Raw genomic sequence first — 26,044 nt, forward strand, 5'->3', positions numbered from 1 at the left:
AACTGTATACACACACACACATATACACACGTACATATACATTTCTATACTGTTAAAATTGTATAACTAGAAAAAAGGTATTTTTTTTTTTAAAGATTTTTATTTATTTGCCAGAGAGAGAGGGAGAGTACAAATGGGGGGGAGCGGCAGGCAGAGCAGGCAGAGAGAGAAGCAGGTTCCCCGCTGAGCAAGGAGCCTAAAGCGGGGCTCAATCCCAGGACCCTGGGATCATGACCTGAGCCGAAGGCACAAGCTTAATCTGAGCCATCCAGGCGCCCCGAAAAAAGGTATTTTAATTAGAGAAGAAAGTGAAGACTTTTTTTATTATTTTAGAGAGAGAGAATATGAGTAGGGGGAGGAGCAGAGGGGGAAAGAATCCCCAAGCAGACTCCACACTGGGTGTGGAGCCCGATGCAGGGCTCAATCGCACAACCCTGAGATCATGACCTGAGCTGAAACCAAGAGTCAGATGCTCAAACAACTGAGCCACCCAGGCACCCCAAGTGAAGATATTTAACTTTATTTGCTTTAATTCAGAACTTCCCAAATGATTTAAGATAGAATATCTTTTTTTGGGAAGATATACTTCTTAACATCCTACAGAGAATAAAGTATTGCAATCACTTATTTAGTTACTGCTCTGTCCTAGGAATAAATGTTTACTGCTAGATCAAGAAATTTTTTCCACTATCAAACACTTTTATGATTTTATGTCAACAAACCTTCAATGTGGAGTCCAAAAGGGACTTGGGCATCTCCCTCTGCTGTACACCAGGCAGAGGGCTCCACATTAGCCAGTACTCTGGATTTGTAGTCACAGTACTGCTCCAAAAAGACATAAATGTGGAATTAAATAAGTCAGACCACAATGAAATAATTTCTTCAGTAGACACCTAGAGATAAATAGATAAGAGAATATTTGAGAAAAATTCCATAAATAAAGTTAGGAGGTTTCCCTCTTATAAGACTCATCTAAAATTAACATGGGTTTAAAGATATTAATTCTAATGTCCCTGATTTCCTGCCACCCTGGTCATCCTGGTTAAGCCACTTATCATCTTGTTTATAATTTTATAAAACTGAGATCTGCTTTTTATAAGGCATATGAGGAAATGTAAGTGAATTACACGATTATAATATCAGCAAAATAGGTAAGTGAATAAAGGTTGTACTAATGAAGTTATATTAACTGCAGTTTACCACTATTCACATTCAATAGTTATTCCTGGAGAAAAGATTAAAAACACTCTCACACTGTATTTTTGCACAAACAATAAAAATAAGCAAATATTTCAGCCTCATTTAACTGGAAACCAAACACAATGATTCTGTAGTAAGAGTTGTGAAATACCCAGGTAATTACTGCAAAAAACACTCAAAATTCTCCCCTTTGAAAGTTAATTCAAGTAAGACTGGAGTTTTGGACATAAACAGAATTCTGCAACCAGTCTGCCACAGAATGTCTAATTGGCTCACAGTATAGAGAAGGTTTATCTCCCTTTTTACCTTCTGATGGTGCAATAAGAACCAAAGGTCTCGAAGCTCTCGCGGAGCAATTGGTGTGTGCTTAAGACAAAATGTGATGTGATGACTTATCTCCTCATCTATCTGGGGTGGCTGATTTTTGCTGGACCTGTTCCACAAATAAAGAGGAAGAAAGGATGGGCTGTGGACTATCAATAAACTGCTAGAAATCTGCTATGTATGGGAAGATGGAACACACAGAACTTACAGTGCATTTATTAAAATACAAACAAGCAATTCTACTGGAAAAACACCTAGTAACTTGTAGAGGTCGAGTGAAAACAGGCAAAGAATCAGTGGCAACAGGCCTCCCTTGGTTTCGGTACCTAGTCCCCTTTAAGACAAGTCTGTGCTTTGTTTCACATGCCGGATATATAGAATAACCTAACAAGAAAAAAAGTTCCCCCAAGGAAAATGGCTTACCTTCTTAGACAAGCCTGTGTCATAAAATCAGCTGTCACTTTGTACTGCCAAAGCATCGCCAGGTACTCCATTGCAGGCCACAACTGAACATTTCTGGTGAGTTGGATTAAGAAGGTAAAGTCTGGTTGGAACAGGGAGGAAGCTTCATTGTGCTTTTTCTCCAGAAAACCAACTGAAATTCCTTTGGCTTTTAGTTCTAAACAATGGGCATTCACAAGATTCTTCAACTCATCTGGACAGAAAGACACATGCAACATTATAGCATAGTGGTCAACAGAACAGGCTCAGATTCCCAACAACTAGTTATGTGACTGTGAGCTTAACCTGAGCTTAAGTTTTGTACCTGTGAAATGATGTCATTAATACCTGCACAATTCTGATGACAGAACTAAACAATATATGTAAAGTTCAACTCTATGCCTGACACGTATTTAATGGTAGATATAGTATACAAAAAGGAAAAAGGGAAAAAAAAGGGAAAAGAGAAAAGAAAGAAACAGAAAAAAATAAAATCTAAGGGAAAAACTTAAAAACTTATTGGCTGTAGAGCAGCAAATACTTCTGGAGCATCTGTCAGCAGGCTAAAGTCCAGAGTATCTTACCTGGGTTGGCATCTTCCAGAATATTAGCTCTGAGGACCAATCCCCAGGCACGCAAGAGACTTTTCTTTAAAGTCCATTCAGAAGCAACCACTTGGAGATGATTAATGTCTTCCCACCTTCCACTTTCCCCAAGGGCAGGCATTCGCTCTCTGATGGCAAGCGCTTTGTTAAGGACTTTCAGTTGAGAAAAACACTCCACCACCAGCTTGTTCTGAAACAACAAAACCCAGGAGAACCTACTATTAAGGAGAAAGGAGGTTCTTTTTAGCAGCCTGTTCAGGTTTAAGAAAAAATATGAAACATTTCCACAATGCTTCCAGAAAACATAAGGTTTGTTTACTCCTGTTGCTCTCAGGAGATTTTATAGTAATAAAGTTAAAACTCTACCCAGACTTAATACTCTCCAAGAATAAGCAAAATGTTAACACTTCACAAATCAGTTAATAGTATTGTGAACATTTAGGTTAAGTGTTACTGGCAAGGATGAGTCTAGTTGAATGGCAGTCCCCATGCTCCAGGAGAACTTAAGATGTCAAGTCTTAGTGTTTATGACATGTTTCTAAGTTGTACCTTAAAAGGAAATGGTCGTCCCAGGAACTTTTGCAACTTCTTTATACCAGTGAAGCCACCAGTTGGGCTCCCCAAGCAATTCTGAATATGTTCTGAGACCGTCTGAACCTCTTTGTAATATCTTTAAAGAAGGAGAAAAGGGAAGAGGGAAGTAAGGAAAGGGGGAAATGCGGGACAGTAGAGACATCATTTACATTTTATATTTGATTCACATTCACCCATAGGCAAAGGGAGTCAACCAAAGTAAAGCAACAAGTTTCAATTCCAAACCTTTTTTATCATCATCGGTACTACAGATATTGACATTATTACTCAAAATATGAGTCTTACTTGTTTTCATGGTTCATTAGGAGTTGAGGGATCTGACGGACCAAATGCTTCAAAACCCAGTGCCAGTGAAGGGCAAGCAGGGCCAGGCCTGGGGCATCCACTTTTACTGTGTCAGCCACGGTCCAAAACCGGTCCCGCCACCGCAGAGAATCCAAGATCTAAAAACACAGTAAACCAAACTACTCACAAGCATTTCTCGGTGAAAGACACAAGACCCAGATTTCAATTGTTAATCAAGACTCAACATACACACATAAAAGGTCTAGCATTTGACTGAAATGCTTTTTAGGGACATTAAAACAGTCAGAGAAGGCACAGATTTTTTTTCTCCAAGCACTTGAAGTTCAGAGCTATTTCCTTAGAGAAAATGGAATTATTGGGTCATATGGTATGTGTACATGTAATTTTATTAGATACCGCCAACTTTTCTTACAAAGCAGCTGCGCTATTTTGTATTCCAACCAGTAGAGGCGAATTTTGACTGTTCTGTTTCCTTACCGATACTTGCTACTGTTAGTGATTTTAATTTTAGCCATTTTGTGGGTGGCACTGCACTGTGGTTTCAATTTACAGTTCTTTGATAACTAATGATGTTGCAATTTTTGAAGTTCTTACTAAGCACTCACATATCTTCTGAGAAGTATCTATTCAAATTATCTTGCTCATTTAAAAATTTGGGCTGTATTAGTTTATATAATTTATATATATAACATCTATAATATATAATTAAAATTTTATGTAATACAGCCCATTTTTAAAGTTTCTCCCAGTGTTTTCATTTTCTTAGAGATGTCAAGAACAGAAGGTTTTGATTTTGACAAAATATATCAAATTTTTTCTTTTATGAAGAATCCTCTGTAATCTCTGCCTATCCTTGGGTTATGAAGATTTTCTCCTGTGTTTTCTTATAGAGAGTTCATAGTTTTAGCTTTTATATTTAGATTTATGATCCATTTTAAGGTAATTTTTCCATATAATGTAAGACAGGGGTAAAGGCTCATTTTTTAACTTTATTATATGAACTTTATTGTACTTGTTCCATCACCATTTGTTGAATATACTGGTTTTCCCCATTAAATTACCTTTGCATATTTAGAAGAAAAAAAAATCAATTGACCCTATGAGGATCTATTTCTGAATTCCTTTTGGTTTCACTGGTCTACGTGTCTATCCTTGTGATAAATTCACTAAAGTAGATTTGTATTGCAAATCAGGTGAGTCTCTAACATTGCTCTTCTAAAATGTATTTTTATAGCAAAGTGGTCTCAATATTTTTTGAGTGATTTCTCTCAGAGAGATAAAAGCTATTTTCATAATACCAAACTATTTACCTTTTGTCACTATGTTGACATTTGCACTGATAGTTACCAATAAAAGAGGTGGGATGGGTGGGATGGACAAACTGTGACTGGGTATCCGGCAAACACTATATTGAAAATGAAGTGAATCTGCCAGTTCAAGAAAAGCAATTGAGAGTATTTGTTGCCAAAGATAAAATTCAAGCTTACAAGCGAAACCCAGAACCTTGAAAAACCAAGACCTTGACAAATTCCCAATACTTCAAGATTTTTCTGATGAGGTTTGTGATAGTTTCTCATCAGTGTGACTCTGTTGACACTGAAGAATGATTTATCAACATTTGGAAGATCCGATAACTTGGTGAACAATAATTTCCAAATTACCAAAGCATGAGCTAAATTCCTACAATAGTAAAAAGTAAAAGTCCATCCAAAGTGCAAGCTAGACGAATGGATTTTGATGCATGACAAGTTTGGTGTATTTCTTCAGATTCCACATTACTAGTAATCTTTAGAAAACTATCACTTGTCAGGTTGTGGTACAGTATCAAAGAAAATTATTCACAGTTATATGAAATGGTTATGAAGACATAGGTTGGAAAAGGGAGTAGAACTATATAAATAGAGGCCTAAACAACATAATATAAGAATGAATGCAAAGATTCCATTTTTTTCTGTTAATCCATACATTAAAGAGACCTGAAGAAATGTAAAAATAGTTGCACTTTTCATTAATTTGTTTTGAAAAACAGTTGATTCTCATTAAAAATGTTATTCCTGTTAACATTCAATGGATTTGCTATTGTGTTTTAAGCAAATTAATATTTTTTGTATTTTCAGATTTATTTCCTAATATAGTAAATATGTATAAATGTGACTATGAAATCTTTGATAAACTTTTTAGACTCAAGACTCCTTTATGGTCTTAAAGGTTAAGACCTACTATTCTAGTTTATTGAAATTACTAGAATAATCCAGATTCAAAACTCAAGGATGTCTAGGAAGACTTAAGTGGATTAAAATATAAATTAAAATTCCAATGTTCTCCAAGAGGTGGATACATTGTAGTACCTACATTTGAAGGAATACTACTTGGCAATAAAAAAGAATGAACTCTTGATACAATAAACAATACGGATACATCTCAAAATAACTGTTTTTGAGTGAAAGAAGCCAGACCAAAAAAGTATACTGCATAATTCCAATTATATAAAATGCTAGAAAAATGCAACTAACCAAAAGCATGTTAATGGATACCCGGTTTGGGGTGGGGGCAAGGGAGAGAAAGGAAATACAAAAGAACATGAGGAAAGGCTTGAGGGTATTAGATATGTTCATTATTGTGGTAACGGCTTCACAGGTGTATACATGTCAAAACATAAAATTCTACACTTCAAATATATGCTATTTGTCAATTATATACCCACAAAGCTCTAAAATATGTGTGTATATATTTAAACTGTTAAGAACAACTAAATTTCTTAAGTAATACTGGACATATAATAACAACATTATAGTTTGTCTCACCCCTAAAAATCTTAAACATTTGTCTTGGCACAAAAATAAAAACATAAGGTACATTTCCTCACCTCAATGACACTGGCATCGGACACCATCCCCTGAGAGGACTGGACCCAGAACAGGATTAGTGCATCGCAAAGTTCAAAAAAAGCAGCAAGATTGACTACAACTTCATGGGGCAGGCTGTGATAGCTCTCTGGATCTTAGAGTTGACATAAATAAGAACATTCCATCAGATTTAAATTAATATCTGGACATTTTCAAAATCAACTGTAATATGGAACTTAATTGCATCTCTAGTATGAAGGTCAATTTTGAAAGGTCAAAATTGAAAGCAAATTTTTAGCCTACTATTATATTAAACTTAGCAAATCAGGCATTCATATCTATAGAAGTTCTTAATGTCTTAATGAAAAATGAAAATTATAGAGCAATAATGGGTATTTTACAAGTACTTTGTTTATTTATTTTAAAGATTTATTTATTTATTTCAGAGAGAGAGAGAGAGAGAGAGAGAGAGAGACACAGCGAGGAAGGCAACACAAGCAGGGGAGTGGGGGAGGGAGAAGCAGGCTTCCCGCTTAGCAGAGAGCCCGATGTGGGGCTCGATCCCCCATGACCTGAGCAAAAGGCAGACGCTTAATGACTGAGCCACCCAGGGCGCCCCACGAGTACTTGTTTAAATACAAAACAAAAACAAAGTGTATATATGTTTGGATGAATAGATAGTGCAGAGGAGAAGATACAAACGAAGGCACTATTAACAGTAACTGCTTCAAATGCAGACTTCTTCAATTTTTATGCTTCCATATAGTCCAAATTTTTTCCAACAAGCACAGATACCTTTTCAATTTAAAAAAAATAAAGGAAGGATGAAGAAAGAACCTATAACCAAATACTTAGGAGCATGAAGTTTTTGAGCCAACAGACCTAGATTTCAGATTCTAGTTCTGTTACTTGCTAGAGATGTGACCATGAGCATCTCTGTACATCCCTCTCCTCTTTCACAGCATGGGACCTATACCACATAAGGTTCTATAAAAAGTAAATGAAATCAAGGACATGTACAAAGCAGTTAGTCATTACTATTGAACAAATCAGGCCACAAAATCAAAAGGGATCAGTAAAATGGCAGTAGCTGCTGGAGGTCTCTTAACTTTAGAGACATTCTATGATCAGATGCATAACTCAAGAATATAAAAGGTAAACTTCTTACCTTTATGGAACTCAAAGGACATTCTTAAAACACTATTTCTTAACTTTTTGCCACCAACAGAAACCAAATTTGCTTCAGTAAAAATCCGTTTTTCCCGGTCAAGATATATGATTGTCCTGAAACGAGATCAATAGCATAACAAATATTATTGGTTATTGCTGTATACTACTTTGTAATCACATCCTCTTACCTGCTGAAATCTTGAGAATCCTTGGAAGATCAATCTCCTTCAACCTGCCATTCCTTTCCATCCCCTCCAAATTCTGGACTAAAGAGATAGAAGTGAAAGTGATGATGACTGAGTTGGGGGGTGGGGGTGTGGGGAAGACAGATGACTGGGAAAAGCTGCTTCTAGGTAGACTGCCAGGCTTTGCTGTGATCTGACACACTACACTGTGAACTCTTAAAAGTGGCCATCATAAAATTAATCTCTGGTGTTAAAAGTTACCTAGGGAGGCACAAGGGGGAGTTACTAGGAGGGGAGATAAGAGGGCTTTGAGGTGCTAGTTCATACCACATGCATGAGTTCACTTTGTGAAAATTCATCAAAACCAAATATACTCATTATTAAGTGTACTTTTCTGTAATGTACATTATACCTCAATTATAAAATTATTTTTAAAAATGTATTACATTACACTGTTCGCCAATTAAAAAAATACTTCTGGCCATTACATTAAATGTGAGGAAAGACCAACTTATATAACAATTAGATAAATTTATATGTTGAGTATGCACTTAAGTATGCAGGTGTTACATGTCTCAACATTTGAGGATGGGAAATAATGTGGACACAAGGCTGAGGAAAGGACCTGTGAGAGAATGAGCAGGTGAAAATGGGAGGAGCTGCCCAGAATCATGAATAGAAAACAAAGAGAAACATGACTATCTTATGATAAAAGATTAATTGCAAAATATAACACAACATTAACACTGAGTTAGTGTATCTCTTAAAGCATCCTATTAAATTATTAAGAACTTGCATCATTTCCAGATTTTTTTTTTTTGACATCAGAGTTACTTCATTGAGCATGTAGCATGAAGGCAATCCCATCTAACATCCCACCATTTCTCAGGTTCAGCAGATTAAACACATGTAAGCTAAATTTGACAGAATTTAGAAAAGGTATAATCTCTAAAGCTATATTGTACAGTGAGGCAAACAGTGCCCAGAATAGCAGGCTTCACCTACTTGTTTGCAACGGACTCTAAAAGGGTAAAGAGCTGCTCGGGCTGGTCTGTTTGTGGGTCAAAGTCCATCGAATTTCTAAGGATGTCCAAAGCCTGCATATTCCATCGGGGGTCCAAAGGGATCACAAATTCATCTGGTTTAAAAAACAAAACAAGAAGTAGAATTTTGGAGTTAAAACTCCTTGCCTAAAAATTTCAGTGGAAGATTTGCACTGTCTTAATTTGATCACATTCAGTCCTGATGGCAGAGACAGAATAGGAAAATTGCTGTTTCAGCCCACAACACTAGAAAAGTAAAATTCAAGTGCTTTTACACTATTTTCTTTCTAAATGCAAAATTTCTACTAGTCCTGAAAATTCATTCCACTGTAGGATATAAGGTAATCCCTCTGGAACACAAGCATTCTGACCAATACATTCACTTGCTCAGGTCACACTGCTGGTCAGAAAACAATCCATGAGCTAATCACCCAATCTGTTGTCATTAACCTCAAAAAAATTAACTCACATGGTGGAAAAATGAAAGAATACATCTCATTTGCTTTCAGAAAGAAAAACAACTCAAGGGGCACCTTGGTGGCAGAGTCAGTTAAGTGTCCGACTCCTGGTTTCAGCTCAGATCCTGATCTTAGGGTCATGGAATCTAGCCCTGTGTCAGGCCCCAAGTGTGCGGAGTCTGCTTGAGATTCTCTCTCCCTCTCCCTCTGCCCTTCCCCCCTGCACTCATGCACACAGGTGCACTCTCTCAAGTAAATAAATAAATCTTTAAAACACACACACAAAAAAAACCTCAAAATTTTGCTTAAAAGCCCTTTCTTTATAATCAGAGAATGTAGCATATGCTGCTTCTTAGGCTTAAATTTGGCACCTCTTCTGTAAAGCAGCAGTGATCAGATCTGACCCTTCTCCAGAGGTGGTGAGAACCCAAGGAATGAGGTTAAGACAAAACAGTGGTAACATTAGGGGCGCCTGGGTGGCTCAGTTCATTAAGCGTCTGCCTCCGGCTCAGGTCATGATCCCAGGGTCCTGGGATCGAGCCCCACATCGGGCTCCCTGCGTGGCAGGAAGCCTGCTTCTCCCTCTCCCACTCCCTCTGCTTGTGTTCCCTCTCTTGCTGTCTCTCTCTCTCTGTCAAATAAATAAATAAAATCTTTAAAAAACAAAACAAAACAATGGTAACATTAACTTGAAGGTGGCTGGGTAGGTCAGTGGAGCACTTCAAGTTTTATCATACGCTAGACTAACAAATGCCTAACTGTCAACAGCAAAGTACATGAAGGACAGACCCCATATTCCAAAGTCCAGTAAGACTACATGATCCAGAGCTACACACTAGAAAAGGAAGATGAAGGCATACCTACTATGTTCCAACAGTGAGCAAATGATATCTACTAAAAAGGGAACCTGCTACCCTCTACTCCAGAACTATTCCCAAAGGCCAAAATTTTTTCATACTTGGGAAGCCATGATTTAGGTCAGCCACAACATGATCACTATAGTAGTTTTCCCTATAATTTGATTTCTTCCCAAACATTTACTTTGTTATCTTTAGTGTACATAAGGTAATTGGTTTAGCACAAAAGCATCATGCATATTTTCTTCTAAACCAAATGGCAACGGTATGTTTTGATCAAAATCAAATGAAGATAGGGATGGGAAATTAAAAACCTGGTTCTATGAAAATGTCCCTAATTTCCTCATTAATGCTTATGTTTAATCAACTTTATATTATTCTGTTTAAGTAAGTTTGCAATCTCATTCTTTAATTAAAAATAAATTCTGGGGGTGCTTGGGTGGCTCAGTCACTTAAGCGTTTGCCTTCTGCTCAGGTCATGATCTCAGGGTCCTGAGGTAGAGCCCCATGTTGGGGATCCCTGCTCAGTGGGGAGTCTGCTTCTCCCTCTCCCTCTGCCCCTCCCCCCAACTCGTCCTCTCTCTCTCTCAAATAAATAAAATCTTTAAAAAAATAAAAAAATAAATTCTGAATACCTCATTTGATTAGATAGCTTAAATGGCTATTTCTTTTATCACTATGGTTTTAAAACTTTATATTTAAGGCTTTATAACTTTTATTAAGGTTTTATATTTTCTGAAGTAATTCACACTGTATTGTTTACCCATCAAGTCAAATAGCTCATAGTTTAAACCCTTTCTGTTAATAACTGAGAATGCTCTGAGTGGAAGGGACCCCAGAGAAATTAATATAATTCTCATATTTTCCAAACACAGGCAGTAAGTATGAATGATGGGTCTCAAATGAACAAGCCAGTTTGTGGTTGAGTTGGGACCAGAGACCAGTCTTCCAACTCCTGTGCTCTCCCTACTATATTGTGTATCATCATCATCTTTCAAAGACTAAAGGAAAAAGGGATAGTTTCAAACAAAGAAGTAGAATTCGCATCTGAATACTGTGAGTCTTCCAAAATACAGTGTTTATTACAGTGGCAGTTCTGACAGTCTTTTTCCATGGACTTGATGGGACCAGTTTCCTAAACTGTACTGAGAACTCGAAATTAAATCAGGTGCAGTACCTGTTATATTTGGTTGTAATATTTTGATGACATTACTGATCCCAGCTGAGAGAGAATTTGAATAAAAATTCCTAAGAGATGCAGCACTGGCTTCCAAATTAATCTGTACTGATTCTGTGGAGGAAGGAGAAGCAAATGTTAATATTTGAAGTGGGGCTGTCCAAGCAAACTTTTTGCAATGATGGAAACAACCTATAGTTGCACTGTCAGAGTAGCCACTAGTCACATGTTAATAAGCACATGAAATGTGGCTACTGCAACTAAGGACTGGATTTTAGATTTAATTAATTTATATTTACATTTTAGTAGCTACCTGTGGCTGGTAGCTCTCATATAGGACAACGCAGATAATATATATAAATTCTCTCTATACAATTTTAGACAGATCACATGCACCACACAATACACACATTCTCTGGCTAAGTTCTCATGAATAGAAAGGTTCACGTAAACTCAATTACTTTAGGCAACAAATTCTACGAACAAATTCCAAGTCCTGTACTTTGCAACCCATGCAATGTTGTTACTGTTGGTTTTTCCTCTTTAAATGAAAAAGTACAAAGAAATTAAGCATGACAACTTAGAGCACTGGAACTAAAGTAAGTCTCTTAATGCACCTTTGGGGGAAATGAGGTTAACAAAGGCAACCTTCCCCAGCCAGAATGGTTGTATAGCAGAAGTACAGCAGCATGTTCAAAAAATAAACAGTAACATAACATGGTACATTTTCCTTCTGTATTTGATAGGAAGGTGGAAGATCCTGAAATGCTAAGGATTACATGGGGGCAAAGTTTCTCTTAGAACATATCTAAGGGCAGATATATATGTGCCTTAATTTTTTTTTTTTTAACAGCTATACAAACAGTAATGCCAAGTCACAAACTTCTTGCTAGGACATCTCCCAGATACAATTTTGACAGTATCCTCACAGAGTAACACAGCTACTGAGGCCCTAAAATAGTATAAGTGTAAATATATTCACTTACTATACAAATTAAGCTTTTTGACTCACCCAGCCCCTGTGGTATATTCTTGGCTAAATGATAAAGCCATTTAACTCTGAGCATCCAATCTTGATTGGTTGCTCTTTCTATAAGCAATTTAACAGCCATGGCCAGAACATCTGGTTCATCGATCCAGTAAGTATCCACTTCAACTGAACTGAATTTCAAGCTCTCAGGGTTAGAGGACTGCATAATTTTCTCTAAGTCTGGCAAGGTAAGAGGCTGAATCCTGAAATTCATTAGAAAAATAAGGCAAAATCAGTACTAGAATAAACTTTCATTTTATATCTCAAAGAACCAGGAAAATAACTTTACAAATATGGATCCAAGAGGTAATGGGGAAAGATGAGTCCCCTTCAAAGGAGGACAATTAAAACATATTGCGTGAATAAGAATAGGGAGCAATATTACAATGAACAAGGAAACTATGACAGCTGGGTAATAAATGACCTCATAACATCCTGGTCAAACATGTTGGTCATGACCACTACCATAAAGAAAAAAAAAGTCAAGATGCCAAACAGACACAAGCTGAAGGCTCCACTAACCTGGCCCAGCTGCTGGTTTTCATGCTCATCCTGTTGAGGCAATATACTAAGATCTGTCCATCATTTCGGACTATAGACAGGTGAGAATCTTCAGTAGCAAAGAGAGCCGAGGGCAGAGAATCTGGCCACAGGCCCATGGCAAGGATGGAGTTACCCCAGGTTTCATGTGCTCTCAGAGAAAAAACATGTTTCTCCAGTAAAGCCTGTGCAAGCTGGTAGGAGATAAAAACATGTGGTGTACAGGAAACATATAAGTGCTATCACCAGAAACTAGAAGAATATTAATGGTTTTCCAAGACCTTTGTGATTATCTCATGACAACTCTCATCACAGCCTTCAATATTCAACATTACAAGATAAATTCCACTTTGCTAAGTTTCGAAGAAGTAATATTTACATTTAACCTATTTTCCAGAAAAGTTTTAGATGCCAGATCTCTACTAAAGAGTAACTGAAGTGCTCCACTCTCAGTTCATTAAAGTTACCATCAATAGAAAGAATTTCCTCCACCTAAATAATGTAGAGTGTTATAACTGAAAAAGCTGTTTGAAACACTTCATAGTACCTTCTGGTTTGCTGGTGAATGCTGGGAGTGGACATATGCTTCCCAGCATACTTCAGAAAAGGCTCTGTCTAAACTCAGCCCTCGCTGTAGGTACTGCACAATGAGTAAGGCTGTCTGAATCAGAGTTGAAATAGAGGACGTTGGAGAACCTATAAGGAAAAAAATTGCCATTTATGAGGAACAAATTCCATAAAATCTCCAGTGAAAACAGATAAATTCATCTTCACATCAAACTTTGTTCCACTCAAATCCACCCAGATACTTACCTTAGAAAGTGGAATCTACAGTCTCAGTAGCACATTATGGACTTGTGGGAACATTCATATTCCTTCCCTATCCTGCCTCCCTCCGTCCCTTTCTGGCTCTTAAAAGCATGTTGCAGGAAAGCGACAATTACAAGTATGACAAAGCCTGGTCATATATACCCTTAATCTAAAGTTGATACACACTGAAGTAGCAAAATGAGCATGACCTCATAAAGGACCATGCACTTTAAAATACAACAGAACTGCATTCAAACCTCACTGTTTGGCTTTGATGAGTTACTCAACCTCTCTGAGCCCTATCTGTAAAATGAAAACATGTTCTGAAGAACTAATATGAAGACTAAAAAAGCAACTGACATTGTACCTAATACACAGCAGTTAGTCAATAAATAGCATTTCATTTTTTATCATTACCTTTGTTATTATTCTTGCCTGTTCCTGTATATTTGGACATTTAGAAGAAGAAACACCTGTTTTAAGCAGTCCAAAGTTCCCTCTTAATTCTACCTTCAAAAGACTCAACGACCATCCTGAAGATAAGAGGGACAAACTTTACAAATTTTAGTGCCTAAAGCAGTATTCCTCAAAATAAGGGTATCCGAATGAATCCATCAGAATTACCTGGGAAGCTTCTTTAAAATACTAATTTCTGTGCCTCACACAGACTTGCTGGATGCAATCTCTTAGGGGGAAGAAGGCCATCAGCACATTTACATTTTTAACACACTTTTCTGGTAACTTCTATTTGTATGTACACTAAATTTAAGAACTCCTAGATTAGCAGTTAAATGGAATAACATGTGAATTTCTAGAAGAATAAAACTCTGCAGAGGCCTAGAATTCAAGCATCTTACCTACTACAGTGCTTTGGATCTCTGTGTGTAGAGCCAAGAGGCTGTCACACACACTATCTCCCACCAACCCAAGGCTGTGCAGCAGAACTTTCAGATCCAGGTCATCTGGGATGTTCCCATCCCCTTCTCCTGAAATATAGATTTCAAGTCCACGATTCCTCATAGCTCGGGATATTTCTCCATGAACAGGATCCATCGAGAGAAAAAGTCTAGCAATTCAAAGAAAAAAAAAATTAAACTCCTAGTTGTAACCAATGATGCAGCTCAGCAACAACTGGTGAGAGCAAATCCTATGTGGTTCATCTTTAGGGAGCTTGAGATACCACTAACTCAAAGTCTTCTACTTTCATCTGTATTCTATCTTCTAGTGCCAAAGTGCATCAAAACAGCAAAATCATTTTCTCTAAACCTACTCTCCTTAGAAACTATTGTTTATCCAGTGGACCTTTAATGCTGAGAATGTTAAAATTCTTACTTTCAGATATTACCCAAATCAGATAGTGCTAATTCATCATTCTAACTCACCTACAGAGATGAGAAAAGGGAGCAGTGTATTCTCCTGAAACAATTACCTTCATATATTCGATATCTAGCAACATCTCCACCTAGCCATCTGACATCTCCAATGCTACACAGTGGATTCCTTGCTGAACTTCCCCATGTCAAACCTGCTCCGCTGCCAGTCTTCCCTTTCTCAATAAATGGCTCCCATATTTACCCAATTACTCAAGCCAAAAGCTTAGGTAAAATCCTTACTGTTTCTTTTCTCAACCCACCCATCCATCAGCAATTCCCACTCATATGGCCACCCTAGTCTAAGCTAACATATACCTTGCCGGAACTACTGCGAAAGACTTGTGATCAGTCTCCCTGCTTCAACCCTTTAACACCAACCCACTGCAGGGACTTCACCTCTTGATTATATTTTTTATTATTTCATTTTTTAAAATAAGCTCTGTGCCCAGGCGCCTGGCTGGCTCAGTTGGTTGGGCGACTGCCTTCGGCTCAGGTCATGATCCTGGAGTCCCAGGATCGAGTCCCACATCGGGCTCCCTGCTGAGCGGGGAGTCTGCTTCTCCCTCTGACCCTCTTCCCTCTCATGCTCTCTATCTCTCATTCTCTCTCTCTCTCAAATAAATAAATAAATAAATAAATAAATAAATAATCTTTGGGGGAAAAAAAAAGTAAGCTCTGTGCCCAATGTGGAGCTTAAACTCACAACCCTGAGATCAAGAATTATATGCTCTACCTACTGAGCCAGCCAGGAGCCCCCCTTCTTTACTGATGTGCTCCCAGAGTCTGGCAAATAGCAAAACCTCCATAAATATGTGTTAACTGAATCAATAAACAGGTGAACATACTTATGACTGGATCATAAATATAACATATAAGAAGGTCCCACTGAATGTCTACCTCCCCCACTGAGGCAGTCAGATTCTTAGGCAGAAACTTAAGAGGCACAAATACCTGAAATTGGGATTTGGTGTTATGGTGGGAGTGGATCCATCTATCATTCCTCTCTCACTAAGAGTGAGAACACCTCCAGGTTCAAGCAAAGCATTCAAACGATCCAGCACTGATGGGCTGCACAGACAGAATTCAAATACAATGGTGACAGACTGAAATGCTGCACTGGTTCTACTTTTCCTTGCACAGGCCTCCCACTCCTCCTGACCCATGTCCTCCTTCAGCATGGACCACTCCCCCATATAGAATTGTGTTCTCTCTCCCCGTCCATTCCCCTTACCATTCCCAAGGTATGTTGCCCAGAGATTCATACACAGTAAATATACAAAATATTTGTTCAATAAGTAAATAAAATTAAGGAAAATTGTTCCATGATCTATAGCTCTTTCTTTCCTCTTTCCCTCTTCCATCTCCCCCACTTCCCAGCATTATCAAATCAATCTGAAGGCAACTGGATTTCAATTCAAACATTCTGAAAAACGCTCCAAGTAGAGAAACCCATCATCTGACCTGGAGTAGTTTCTATTACGCTGTGTACTATGGTAGTTTTATGATGCCTTTTTTCTTACTTTAGAATCAAAGCAATACACACTGATGCACATTTACTAAATGTCTACCCTGTAAAAGATCCTCCATTTCAAAAATTTGCCCTCAAGAATGCCCCTAACAAAAAGAGTATTTTTGGTGTTAAATAAAAAGGTCTACCTCAAAAATGGGTGGAAAAGTAACCCAATTCTGTTAGCCTTCAGGTTAGCTCAAAACAGTCATACAGAACTAAAATCTTGCAGCTAATGACCAACTACCTTTGTTCACCGCAGGGATCAGTCTACAGAATATGGTTGAAGATATGTTTCTAGTTAACAATGGGTTCAAAATACCAGTGCTTCCAACTGGGTTTCTACTTTGACAAGCATATCTCAAATTACAATGCTGTGATTAAGCAGAATGTCCTTACTTGCAAAAGTTAACATTGTCCATCAAAAGCCAATCTCCAGACTTCAGAGCCCGAACCAACATGCTGTCAACCCATTCAAATGTGCCACGGCTGTGGCCACTGGTGGACTGCAGAAGCTTCACCCCAAAATTCCGGAACTCTTCCACAAGTTTGGCAAACTCTGAAATGTCACAGCCACAGCACTTAATTTCAAACCAGGGCAATAAAAAAACCAACAAAAGAAAAACAAAAACCCCTAAGAGTTTATTAAAAAAAAAATTGGAAACTTAACAGCCCAGGTTTTAAAAGTTTCATAATAAAGTATAAATAAAGGTTTTTGTTTTGTTTTTGTTTAAACAAAACAGGTAAAAAAAATTAGGTCTGGTAGTAGAAAATACTTTTTAATGACTTTTTGAATTAATGGCTAGGTAGAGGTGACTCAAAGGTGACAGAAAAGGTAAATAATCTTGGTTACAATTTCTCAAATGGCATAAGGAGAATAATGCCTCCCACCTATTACTGCATTTTTATCAAATGAAAGCGCATTAAAAGTTGGCACAATGAAAATCAATGTCATTAAACCAGGCTTTCTTTATAATGACCACATCACAGGACTAGAGTAACAATTGCTATGTATTTGCCTAGTGCTTTATAGTTTATATAGCCCATCCCTAGAAATTTTTCAATTGCTCTTTTTTTAATTGGAAATTGCCTTATGACCCTTGTTCATATCACAAAGTATAATGCATTGGACCCCATGAGAAATAATAAGGTTTCGACTTTACCTCCACTGTTAACAACTAAAAAACTATACAAAATATATGATACAGCTGCTTTCAGACACTGGTCAACAGCACAGGGCTGTGATACCTGAGGAAAGAAAACCCTATAATTGCCCTCAATTTTGCCTGGAAGCAATTTCTGAATTGCAAAGCAAGGAGAGGAAACTCAAACATACAAGAGCAGTTTCACTGATTTGAGCAAACAGACTGGAACTCAGGGAGGCCAAGACAACTAGACTGAAGGGCAGAGCACTTGAGATGAAGGAGCTACTCAAAGAGCTCCAGAAATCTAGATAAGGCTGCTGGAGTCTTTGGCTAAATAACAGTCTTCACGTGCACGTAAAAGGTGAGGGAGGTTCCTTCCACAAGGGTAGGAAAACTTGCAAGGAAAGGACAATTTTTGGGGAGTTATGATTGGAACAATTCCCAGAGTTCATACAAGCCTGAGTATTGCTCCAGTTCCTACCAGCCAAACTGAAGAGACCCCACTGAATACACAGGCCATTCAGTAGAGATGCCATGCAAACTATGCCTCAATAGTAGGGCTAATCTTGGGGCACCTGGGTGGCTCAGTCAGTTAAGCATCTGCCTTTGGCTCAGGTCATGATCCCGGGGTCCTGGGATCGAACCCCACATCGGGTTCCTTGCTCAGTGGGGAGCCTGCTTCTCCCTCTCCCTCTGCCTGCCGCTCCCCCTGCTTCTGCTCTGTCAAATAAATAAATAAGTAAAATCTTAAAAAAAAAAAAAAAAAGTGGGGCTAATCTAGCCCTAGAGTAAAGGTTACTCTGAACTGACCTTAAAAAGCTTGAAATCAAGCTTGAAAAGATCAAAATGATCTGGTTCAACACGGCAGTGCAGAAAGATCCTGAACTCACCTACCACCACGGACACACTGAATTGACAGCTACATATGGAACAACTTCCTCAAAAAAAAAAAAACAAAAGAACAACAAAAAAACCCCTGAAGTCTGGCTGAGTGACGACTACACACCAGGCAAATGAAAACAAACAAACAAAACCACCCTGAAGCAGGGAGGAGAGGCTGAGAAATAATCTCACCATAAACCCCACCTCCAGTGCTGTGACCCACAACCAGGAAGGACCTGAAAACCAGAAATCCCAACTTTTAAAATATGTACCTGAAAGGCAAGCTCTCAAAACTTCTATCTTCTAAAAGCAACAGAGCTTGCATCCCAAGAGCACAAGACTGTGATCAGAGAAAGGGCTCACACACTCAGACTCCACCCCAACGTCCAGCTCAGAAGCAGCCAACTGCACCCAGAATTAAAGTGAAGGGGGCTCACCTGCTTGTATTAAAGATAACCTGAGGAGCAGTCATCTAATATAACATATACATCCTAGAGCCTGCTGGAACACTCTCCAGGGAAGAAGACAGGTGCCATCTTTGTGCTCTTCCTTTGTGGAGCTCAGAAGCACCAGTACCTCCCAGAAATCCTTTTACGTAAGTCTCAAGGCCCTGATTTTTATAGCTACCCCCCAGGGATGCCTCTTGATCCTCTGGCTGTGGAGGCCAGGAGAGCTTGAGCTCCTGATCCCATGGGACTGTAACATATCAGTGTCACCCAGAAAGGAGATAGAATTGGTAAATTCTACCAAACATTCAAAAAGAATAAGTATCAATCTTTCTCAAACACTCCCGCCCCCCAAAAAAAAGCAGAAGAGGAAGAAGAGAAGGGGACTTTTCCAAACTCATTTTATAAAGTCAGCATTACCCTGATACTGAAACCAGACAAAGGTGCCACAAGAAAAGAAAGTTACAGCCTAGGGGCGCCTGGCTGGCGCAGCTGGTAGAGCATGCAACTCTTGATCTAAGGGTCATGAGTTCAAGCCCCACATTGGGCATGGAGCCTACTTAAAAAAAACAAAAAAAAATTATAGACTAATATTATTGATAAACATACATCCAAAAATTCTCAACAAAACAAATCAAACTAAATTCAACAATACAGTGAAAGGAATATACACTACGATCAAGTGGGATTTATTCCAGGGATGTAAGAATGGTTCAACATCTGCAAATCAATGTGATACCACACATTAACAAAATGAAGGATAAAAATCATATGATCATTTCAATATATGCAGAAAATGCACTTGACAAAATTCAACATCCATTCATGATTAAAAAAACTCTTAATAAAGTGGGTATAGAAGGAATATGCATCAACGTAATAAAAGCTACATATGATAAGCTTACAGATAACATCATTACTTAATGAAAAGCTGAAAGCTTTTCCTCTGAGATCAGGAAAAAGACAAGGATGTCCACTCTCACCATTTTATTCAACACAATACTGGAATTCCAGGCCAGAGCAATTAGGAGAGAAAAATAAGAGGCATCCAAAATGGAAAAGAGAAAAGGAAAACTGTCACTATTTGAACATGATGTAAAACTACATACAGAAAAGCCTACACCACACACACACACACACACACACACACACACACACACACACACAGAATAAATGAACTGAGTAAAGTTACAGGACACAAGAGCAATACACAAAAACCCACTGTGTTTCTATATACTAATAATAAACTATCAGAAAGTGAAATTGAAACGATCACATTTACAATCACATAAAAAAAATGCCTAGGAATAAATTTAACCCAGGAAGTGAAAGATCTGTATGTTGAAAACTCTAAGACATTAAGAAATTATGTAGACACAAATAAATGGAAAGATATTCCATGCTCATGGATTGGACTAATGTTATTAAAATGTCCATACTATCCAAAGCAATATACAGGTTAAATACAATCCCTATCAAAATTCCAGTGTATTTTTCACCAAAATAGAGGCTAAAATTTGTATGGAACCACAAAAGACCGCAAATGACCAGAGCAATCTTAAAACAAAAGAACAAAGCTGGAGGCATTGAGTTCCCTTATTTCAAACTATATTTCAAAGCTAAAGTAATTAAAACAGCATGATACTGGCATAAAAACAGACACATAGATCAGTGGAACAGAAAAGAGAGCCCAGAAATAAACCCACACATATATGGTCAATTAATTTATTACAAAGGAACCAAGAATACACAATGAGGAAAGGACAATCTCTTCAATTAAAAGCAGTGCTGGGGAAATTGGATAGCCACATACAAAAGAATAAAACTGTAACCACTTATCCTATACTACATACAAAAATTCAAAATGGATTAAAGACTTGAATGAAAGACCTGAAATCACAAAACTCCTAGAAGAAAACCTAAGTGGTAAGCTCCTTGACATAGGTCTTGGTGAAGTTTTTTTTAATGTAACACCAAAAACAAAAATAAACAAGTAGGACTACATCAAACTAAAATCTTTTGGAACAGCAAGGGAAACCATCAACAAAATGAAAAGGTAACCTACTGAATGGGAGAAAATATCTGCAAGTCATATATCTGATAAGGGGTTAATATCCAAAATCTATAAATAACTCATACATCTCAACAGCAAAATTACAAACAAACCCATTAAAAACTAGGCAGCGGATCTGAATAGATTCTTCCAATGACCTATAGATAGCCAACAGGTACATGAAAAGATGCTCGAAATAATTGAGGGAAACGTAAATCACAACCAGAATGAGAGATCACCTCACACCTGTTAGAATAGCTATTATCAAATAAGAAATAACAAGTGTTCACAAGCATATGGAGAAAAGGGAACCCTTGTGCACTACTTGTGAGAATGTAAATTTATACAGCCACTATGGAAAACAGCACAGAAGTTCCTGAAAAAATTAAAAATGGAACTACATATGATCCAGTAATTCCACTTTTGGGTATTTATCCTAAGAAAATGAAAACACTAACTTGAAAAGATGTATGCAACACCATGTTCGCTGCAGGACTGTTTACAACAGCCAAGATATGGAAACAACCTAATTGTCTATTCATAGATGAATGGTTAAAGAAATTGTGGTGTACACACACACACACACACACACACACACACACACGATGGAATATTATTTAGCCACAGAAAAGAATGAAATCTTGCCATCTATGACAACATGGATGGACCTCAAGAACATTATGCTAAGTGAAATAAGTCAGAGCAAGACAAATACCGTATGATCTCTCTTACATGTAAGTTGTTAAACAAAAGACCAAGCTTCTGGATACAGAGAACAGGTTGGAGGTTGAGGGAGTTGTGGGGGAGAAATGGGTGAACTGTATGTTTTGTTTTTTTAAGTCTTATTAGATCAAATAAAAATATAAGATCAAACTAATCCACAAAGTCCAGAAGTCTTTAAAGAAATACAGCTGACCCTTAAAAAACAAAGGGGATAAGGGTGCTAACCTCTCCCCATTCAAAAATCCACATATAACTTTTGACCCCTCAGAAACCTGACTACTAATAGCCATCTTCCTAATAACAGTCAATTAACACATTATGTACACTGTATATATATACTATATACTGTATTCTTACAATAAAGCTAAAGAAAATTTTAAAAAATATAAGGAAAGTACATTTACAGTACCGTACAGGTATTTCTTTGTTTTTGCTTTGTTTAGGATCATCAATTCTGGATTATTTTTCATTAGCTTCATTTTACTTTCTAAAACAAAGATTTTCAAGTTTTGCTAATAACTATTACATTAATAAAAAATTACAGATGTTACCTTACAAATATATTACTACCCATATATGGACACTATATGGACAATGCTACATACATATCTGATAAACACATCCAAACACACATACCTGCCTTGGAGTAGGAGTTGATTTTATTGTTGAGTCGCTGCATAAGCAGTAATACCGCTTCCAGCTTGTTGACAATCTCCATTGTGATACCTCTACCACCATCTCCAAGACACTTGGGCTTACAGGTCAGAAGGAAGTGACTCCAGGCTCTTAGCACTACTTCTGCATCATCAGCACTGATAAGGAGGCTGTCTCTTAACAGTGCCCTTAGAGTGCCCTCCACCTTTTCTAGCAGCTGCCTCCATGGACGTATAAGATCAACCTGAAATTTCCAGAGCACAAACTCATCATTGCCACCGACCAGACTCAAAAGAATACTCCTTTAAATAAATAAATAATAAATAAATAAAATACTACTTGTAGTCACCAACTCAAAAGACCATCAGTCAGACCACAGCAATTATGTAGGTTTTGCCTGAAAATGTGAAGGCAGACCATTTACCTGCTCAAATCCACCCAGAAGCTCTGTAGTGTCCATTGCACTGTTCATAGCCATGATCTTTAATGTGTGACCAGTAAGGTGTGCCAGAAGCTGGACCAGGCTGGTCTTGCCCACAGAGGCTGGCCCCACAAGTATAACCATCCAGCTCATCTGCACGCACTTCATAATAGACTCCACAGACCGTAATGACTGGTGCAGGAGTGCCAGGGGACGGCGGGACGGGAGAGGAACGTAACTGCCACGGGAAAGGACTGAGTAGCCCAACTGAAAAAGACATGCCGGTGAGATTTCACAAGTGTGCCTGGTTGTGGGAGCAGAGGAAATCAAAGAAAAATGTAAAAGAATAGAGGATATTCCTACATGCCTCACCTGAATATCATAAGGAGTGATGTGAAATAGTCTGGATCCCATGTATGGGTTGGAACTTGAATTAAACACATCCTTGAATACAGCAACGACCTAAATGAAGATAATACAGTCAGAACACAAGTCAGGCCACGAAATTCTGAGCCAAAGCTTCTAGAAAACATGCACAGCGACAACAGTCACGGCACTGTGAGTGGACACTAGTCATAATTTCCTTATCCTTTTGAATCTTCTCCTATAAACTTTTGCTTATAGATTACATTTATTTAAATCTTTAAGATGAAAGCAAACTGGAACTCAAGCAAAGTCTAGTCACTTAATCTCAAATTATTTGAGATTCCAGTTGAGAATGTATCATAAATTAAAGCCACACATGTGATGGCAAATCTACAGATGAAAAATGAATCTGCTCTCATCATTCAAGATATCACCTAAAAACGTAGAGAAGAATAGTAGTCTGAAGATTATAAAGAACAATGACCATTTCTTGAGCACCTATTATGTGCCGTACATTATAGAGGTTCTTTATTATGTATGATCCTTATAGCCTTGCAAACTAGGTATCATTTCCACTTTACAGATATGGATAACAGGATTCATAAGAGTTGTAAGGATTTACTCATGGTTAGTAAGTGATTTTAGATCCAAGCCAGTCTCACTCCGAAACACCATTTTAGCTTTCTATTTATGTAGAAGGACAACCAATGTTATTTCTCTGATTATTTACATTCAGTAATCACATCCTTACCAGAAATACAATTAGAAAACTTGCCACTAGCCCTACTTCTTTTCTGGATTTCTTTTTAAGAGGAGTTGAGTTAGGGGGTAAAGCTAGGGGTGTGTAAAATACACTAATTTAGCCCAGAGCAGCAGGAAAAATTCCAACCACCCAGGATATGTACACCAAGTTGCAGGTTTCTAACAAAGCAGCAATACTCATATTAATCATTGTACACTGGACTAAAATCAGAAAATAAAAATATTATAAAATAAGTCATAGGAATAGAATGTATGACATGGTGACTATAATCAATAATACTGTGTAATGTATTTGAAAATTGCTAAGAGAACAGATTTAAAAAGTTGTCATCAAAAGTCTTTTGTAACTATGTAAGGTGAAACATGTTAATTAGACTTATTGCAGTGATCATTTCACAATGTATACAAATACTGAATCATTGTGTTGTACACCCAAAACTCTACGTTGTATGTCAATTACACCTCAGCTAAAAAAATTAATAAGAGTTTGAGAAATACCAGGAAAAAAATGATGAAGATAAAATCATTATCAGTACCAAACATTGACTAGACTCAAAAAGGAGCACAGGAGAAAAGTGCTCCTGTCACATACTTTTGGGTCCAGGTGTTTGATGATCTTATATTCTACTCCAAAACAAATTATCCTTTCCTCTCCCTGACAGTCTACCAGAACTAAAATTACAAATACTTTCAAAATGTAGTTGATTTATTTAGTTTTACAAAGTCAGATTCAATTTACTCAAACTCTTCCAGCTTTGATAAGCCTTTTTCCTATTCACTGTGTGTGTGTTTGTGTGTGTGTGTGTGCGCAAATTACAATAACTAACATAGAAAAGTGAGGGAAACCTTTCGGTGACATTCCATTTGACTAACATCAATTACCCAATAACTGGCCAGGGTCTGGCCACGATGAATACAGTATAATCAGTTAAGTGGATGAAGAAAATAAAATACTAGCTGATGGTAGATGAATTATATATAATAAAATTCTATTTTAAAAAACTAGGTGAGGGGCGCCTGGGTGGCTCAGTCGTTAAGCGTCTGCCTTCGGCTCAGGTCAGGATCCCAGGGTCCTGGGATCGAGCCCAGCATTGGGCTCCATGCTCAGCGGGAAGCCTGCTTCTCCCTCTCCCACTCCCCCTGCTTGTATTCCCTCTCTAGCTGTCTCTCTCCCTGTGTCAAATAAATAAATAAAATCCTAACAAAAAAACTAGGTGAATATTTTGTCCTAATATAATGACCAAAAGGCACTTGCACATAATGAATGAGTTAACATTTGGCTACAATTGGGATATGGAAGGAAAGTTCTAGGCTGGAATGCTGGCTCCATCACTTACTATAGGTGATACTCCATGACTGTGGGCATTGAATCCTCATTGGTAGGAGGTCATGATAGTGCCTCCTGCCTGCAGCTACTGTATTCTGTGAGACTGGACTTTAAATACCACAAAGCAAAATGAACACATTATTAGTTTATTAGGTTAGGAATTCTACTGTTATTTTCTATTTACAAAGAGATATTTTTACTTCCATTCAGATACAGAATATTCTCTTATGTAACTACTTATACTTTGTAGAGAAAAGACTTTGTAACTCAAAGTTTATTTAAAACCAGAAAACCCTCCTCCTTTACTATCACCTGTCTCCTCCTGTTTCTCCCCTCCGCACCTTGAAAGAGGATAAAAGACCTAGTTCTTTATTACTGGGGGGCAAAACTGTTTTAAGAAGGTTTGCAATAAGGGGATTCAGATGGATAAATAAAGTGTGTACTCCGAAGCAAACTACTCTGCATTTTGAGACCTCGAGGTAGGTGAACGTTTAGTCTCTTTCCTTTTTCCCCTCCCCCCACTTTGTGTTTTACTGATGCCAGTGCTCAAGCTTTGACCCCCCGTACTTCGCAGAGGGTATACCACTCCTTCTGCTGCTGCTTCTTGGCCTTCAGGTTTTCCTCGTGTTTGCTCAGCTGGCAGCACATGGCACGTGTCTTCTTGGGCCACAGATCCAGGGGCTTGTACTTCTTACCTTCGTAGAATTTCCAGAGGTTCTCTTTCTGCGTCTGGTTGATGACTGTGATAACACGGGTGATGGGAGCTCGGAAGCCACACCACCTGTCACACTGGTGACGC

At 37.9% G+C, this 26,044-nt stretch overlaps 1 protein-coding gene across 2 annotated transcripts in view; it reads right to left on the reverse strand.

The window, feature by feature from the left end:
* MDN1 (midasin AAA ATPase 1) overlaps nt 1-26,044 on the reverse strand; it is a 158,028-nt gene that overhangs the window by 52,868 nt on the left and 79,116 nt on the right. For both annotated transcript variants that reach the window (XM_073893610.1, XM_025862627.2), the window contains exons 41-59: nt 23,163-23,252; nt 22,794-23,057; nt 22,352-22,613; nt 16,866-17,025; nt 15,911-16,027; nt 14,444-14,652; nt 13,324-13,472; nt 12,759-12,970; nt 12,219-12,439; nt 11,207-11,320; nt 8,677-8,809; nt 7,485-7,600; nt 6,337-6,470; nt 3,450-3,607; nt 3,120-3,240; nt 2,550-2,760; nt 1,948-2,179; nt 1,507-1,633; nt 723-893 (exon numbers count right to left, since the gene is read on the reverse strand). In XM_073893610.1, the coding sequence (XP_073749711.1) occupies nt 723-893; nt 1,507-1,633; nt 1,948-2,179; nt 2,550-2,760; nt 3,120-3,240; nt 3,450-3,607; nt 6,337-6,470; nt 7,485-7,600; nt 8,677-8,809; nt 11,207-11,320; nt 12,219-12,439; nt 12,759-12,970; nt 13,324-13,472; nt 14,444-14,652; nt 15,911-16,027; nt 16,866-17,025; nt 22,352-22,613; nt 22,794-23,057; nt 23,163-23,252 (3,201 nt within the window). The remainder of the gene's footprint in view (nt 1-722; nt 894-1,506; nt 1,634-1,947; nt 2,180-2,549; nt 2,761-3,119; nt 3,241-3,449; nt 3,608-6,336; nt 6,471-7,484; nt 7,601-8,676; nt 8,810-11,206; nt 11,321-12,218; nt 12,440-12,758; nt 12,971-13,323; nt 13,473-14,443; nt 14,653-15,910; nt 16,028-16,865; nt 17,026-22,351; nt 22,614-22,793; nt 23,058-23,162; nt 23,253-26,044) is intronic.

This window comes from Callorhinus ursinus, unplaced genomic scaffold (genome assembly GCF_003265705.2).
Source record: "Callorhinus ursinus isolate GAN/ISIS: 27379988/994484 unplaced genomic scaffold, GSC_fseal_2.0 scaffold6, whole genome shotgun sequence".
NCBI lineage: Eukaryota > Metazoa > Chordata > Mammalia > Carnivora > Otariidae > Callorhinus > Callorhinus ursinus.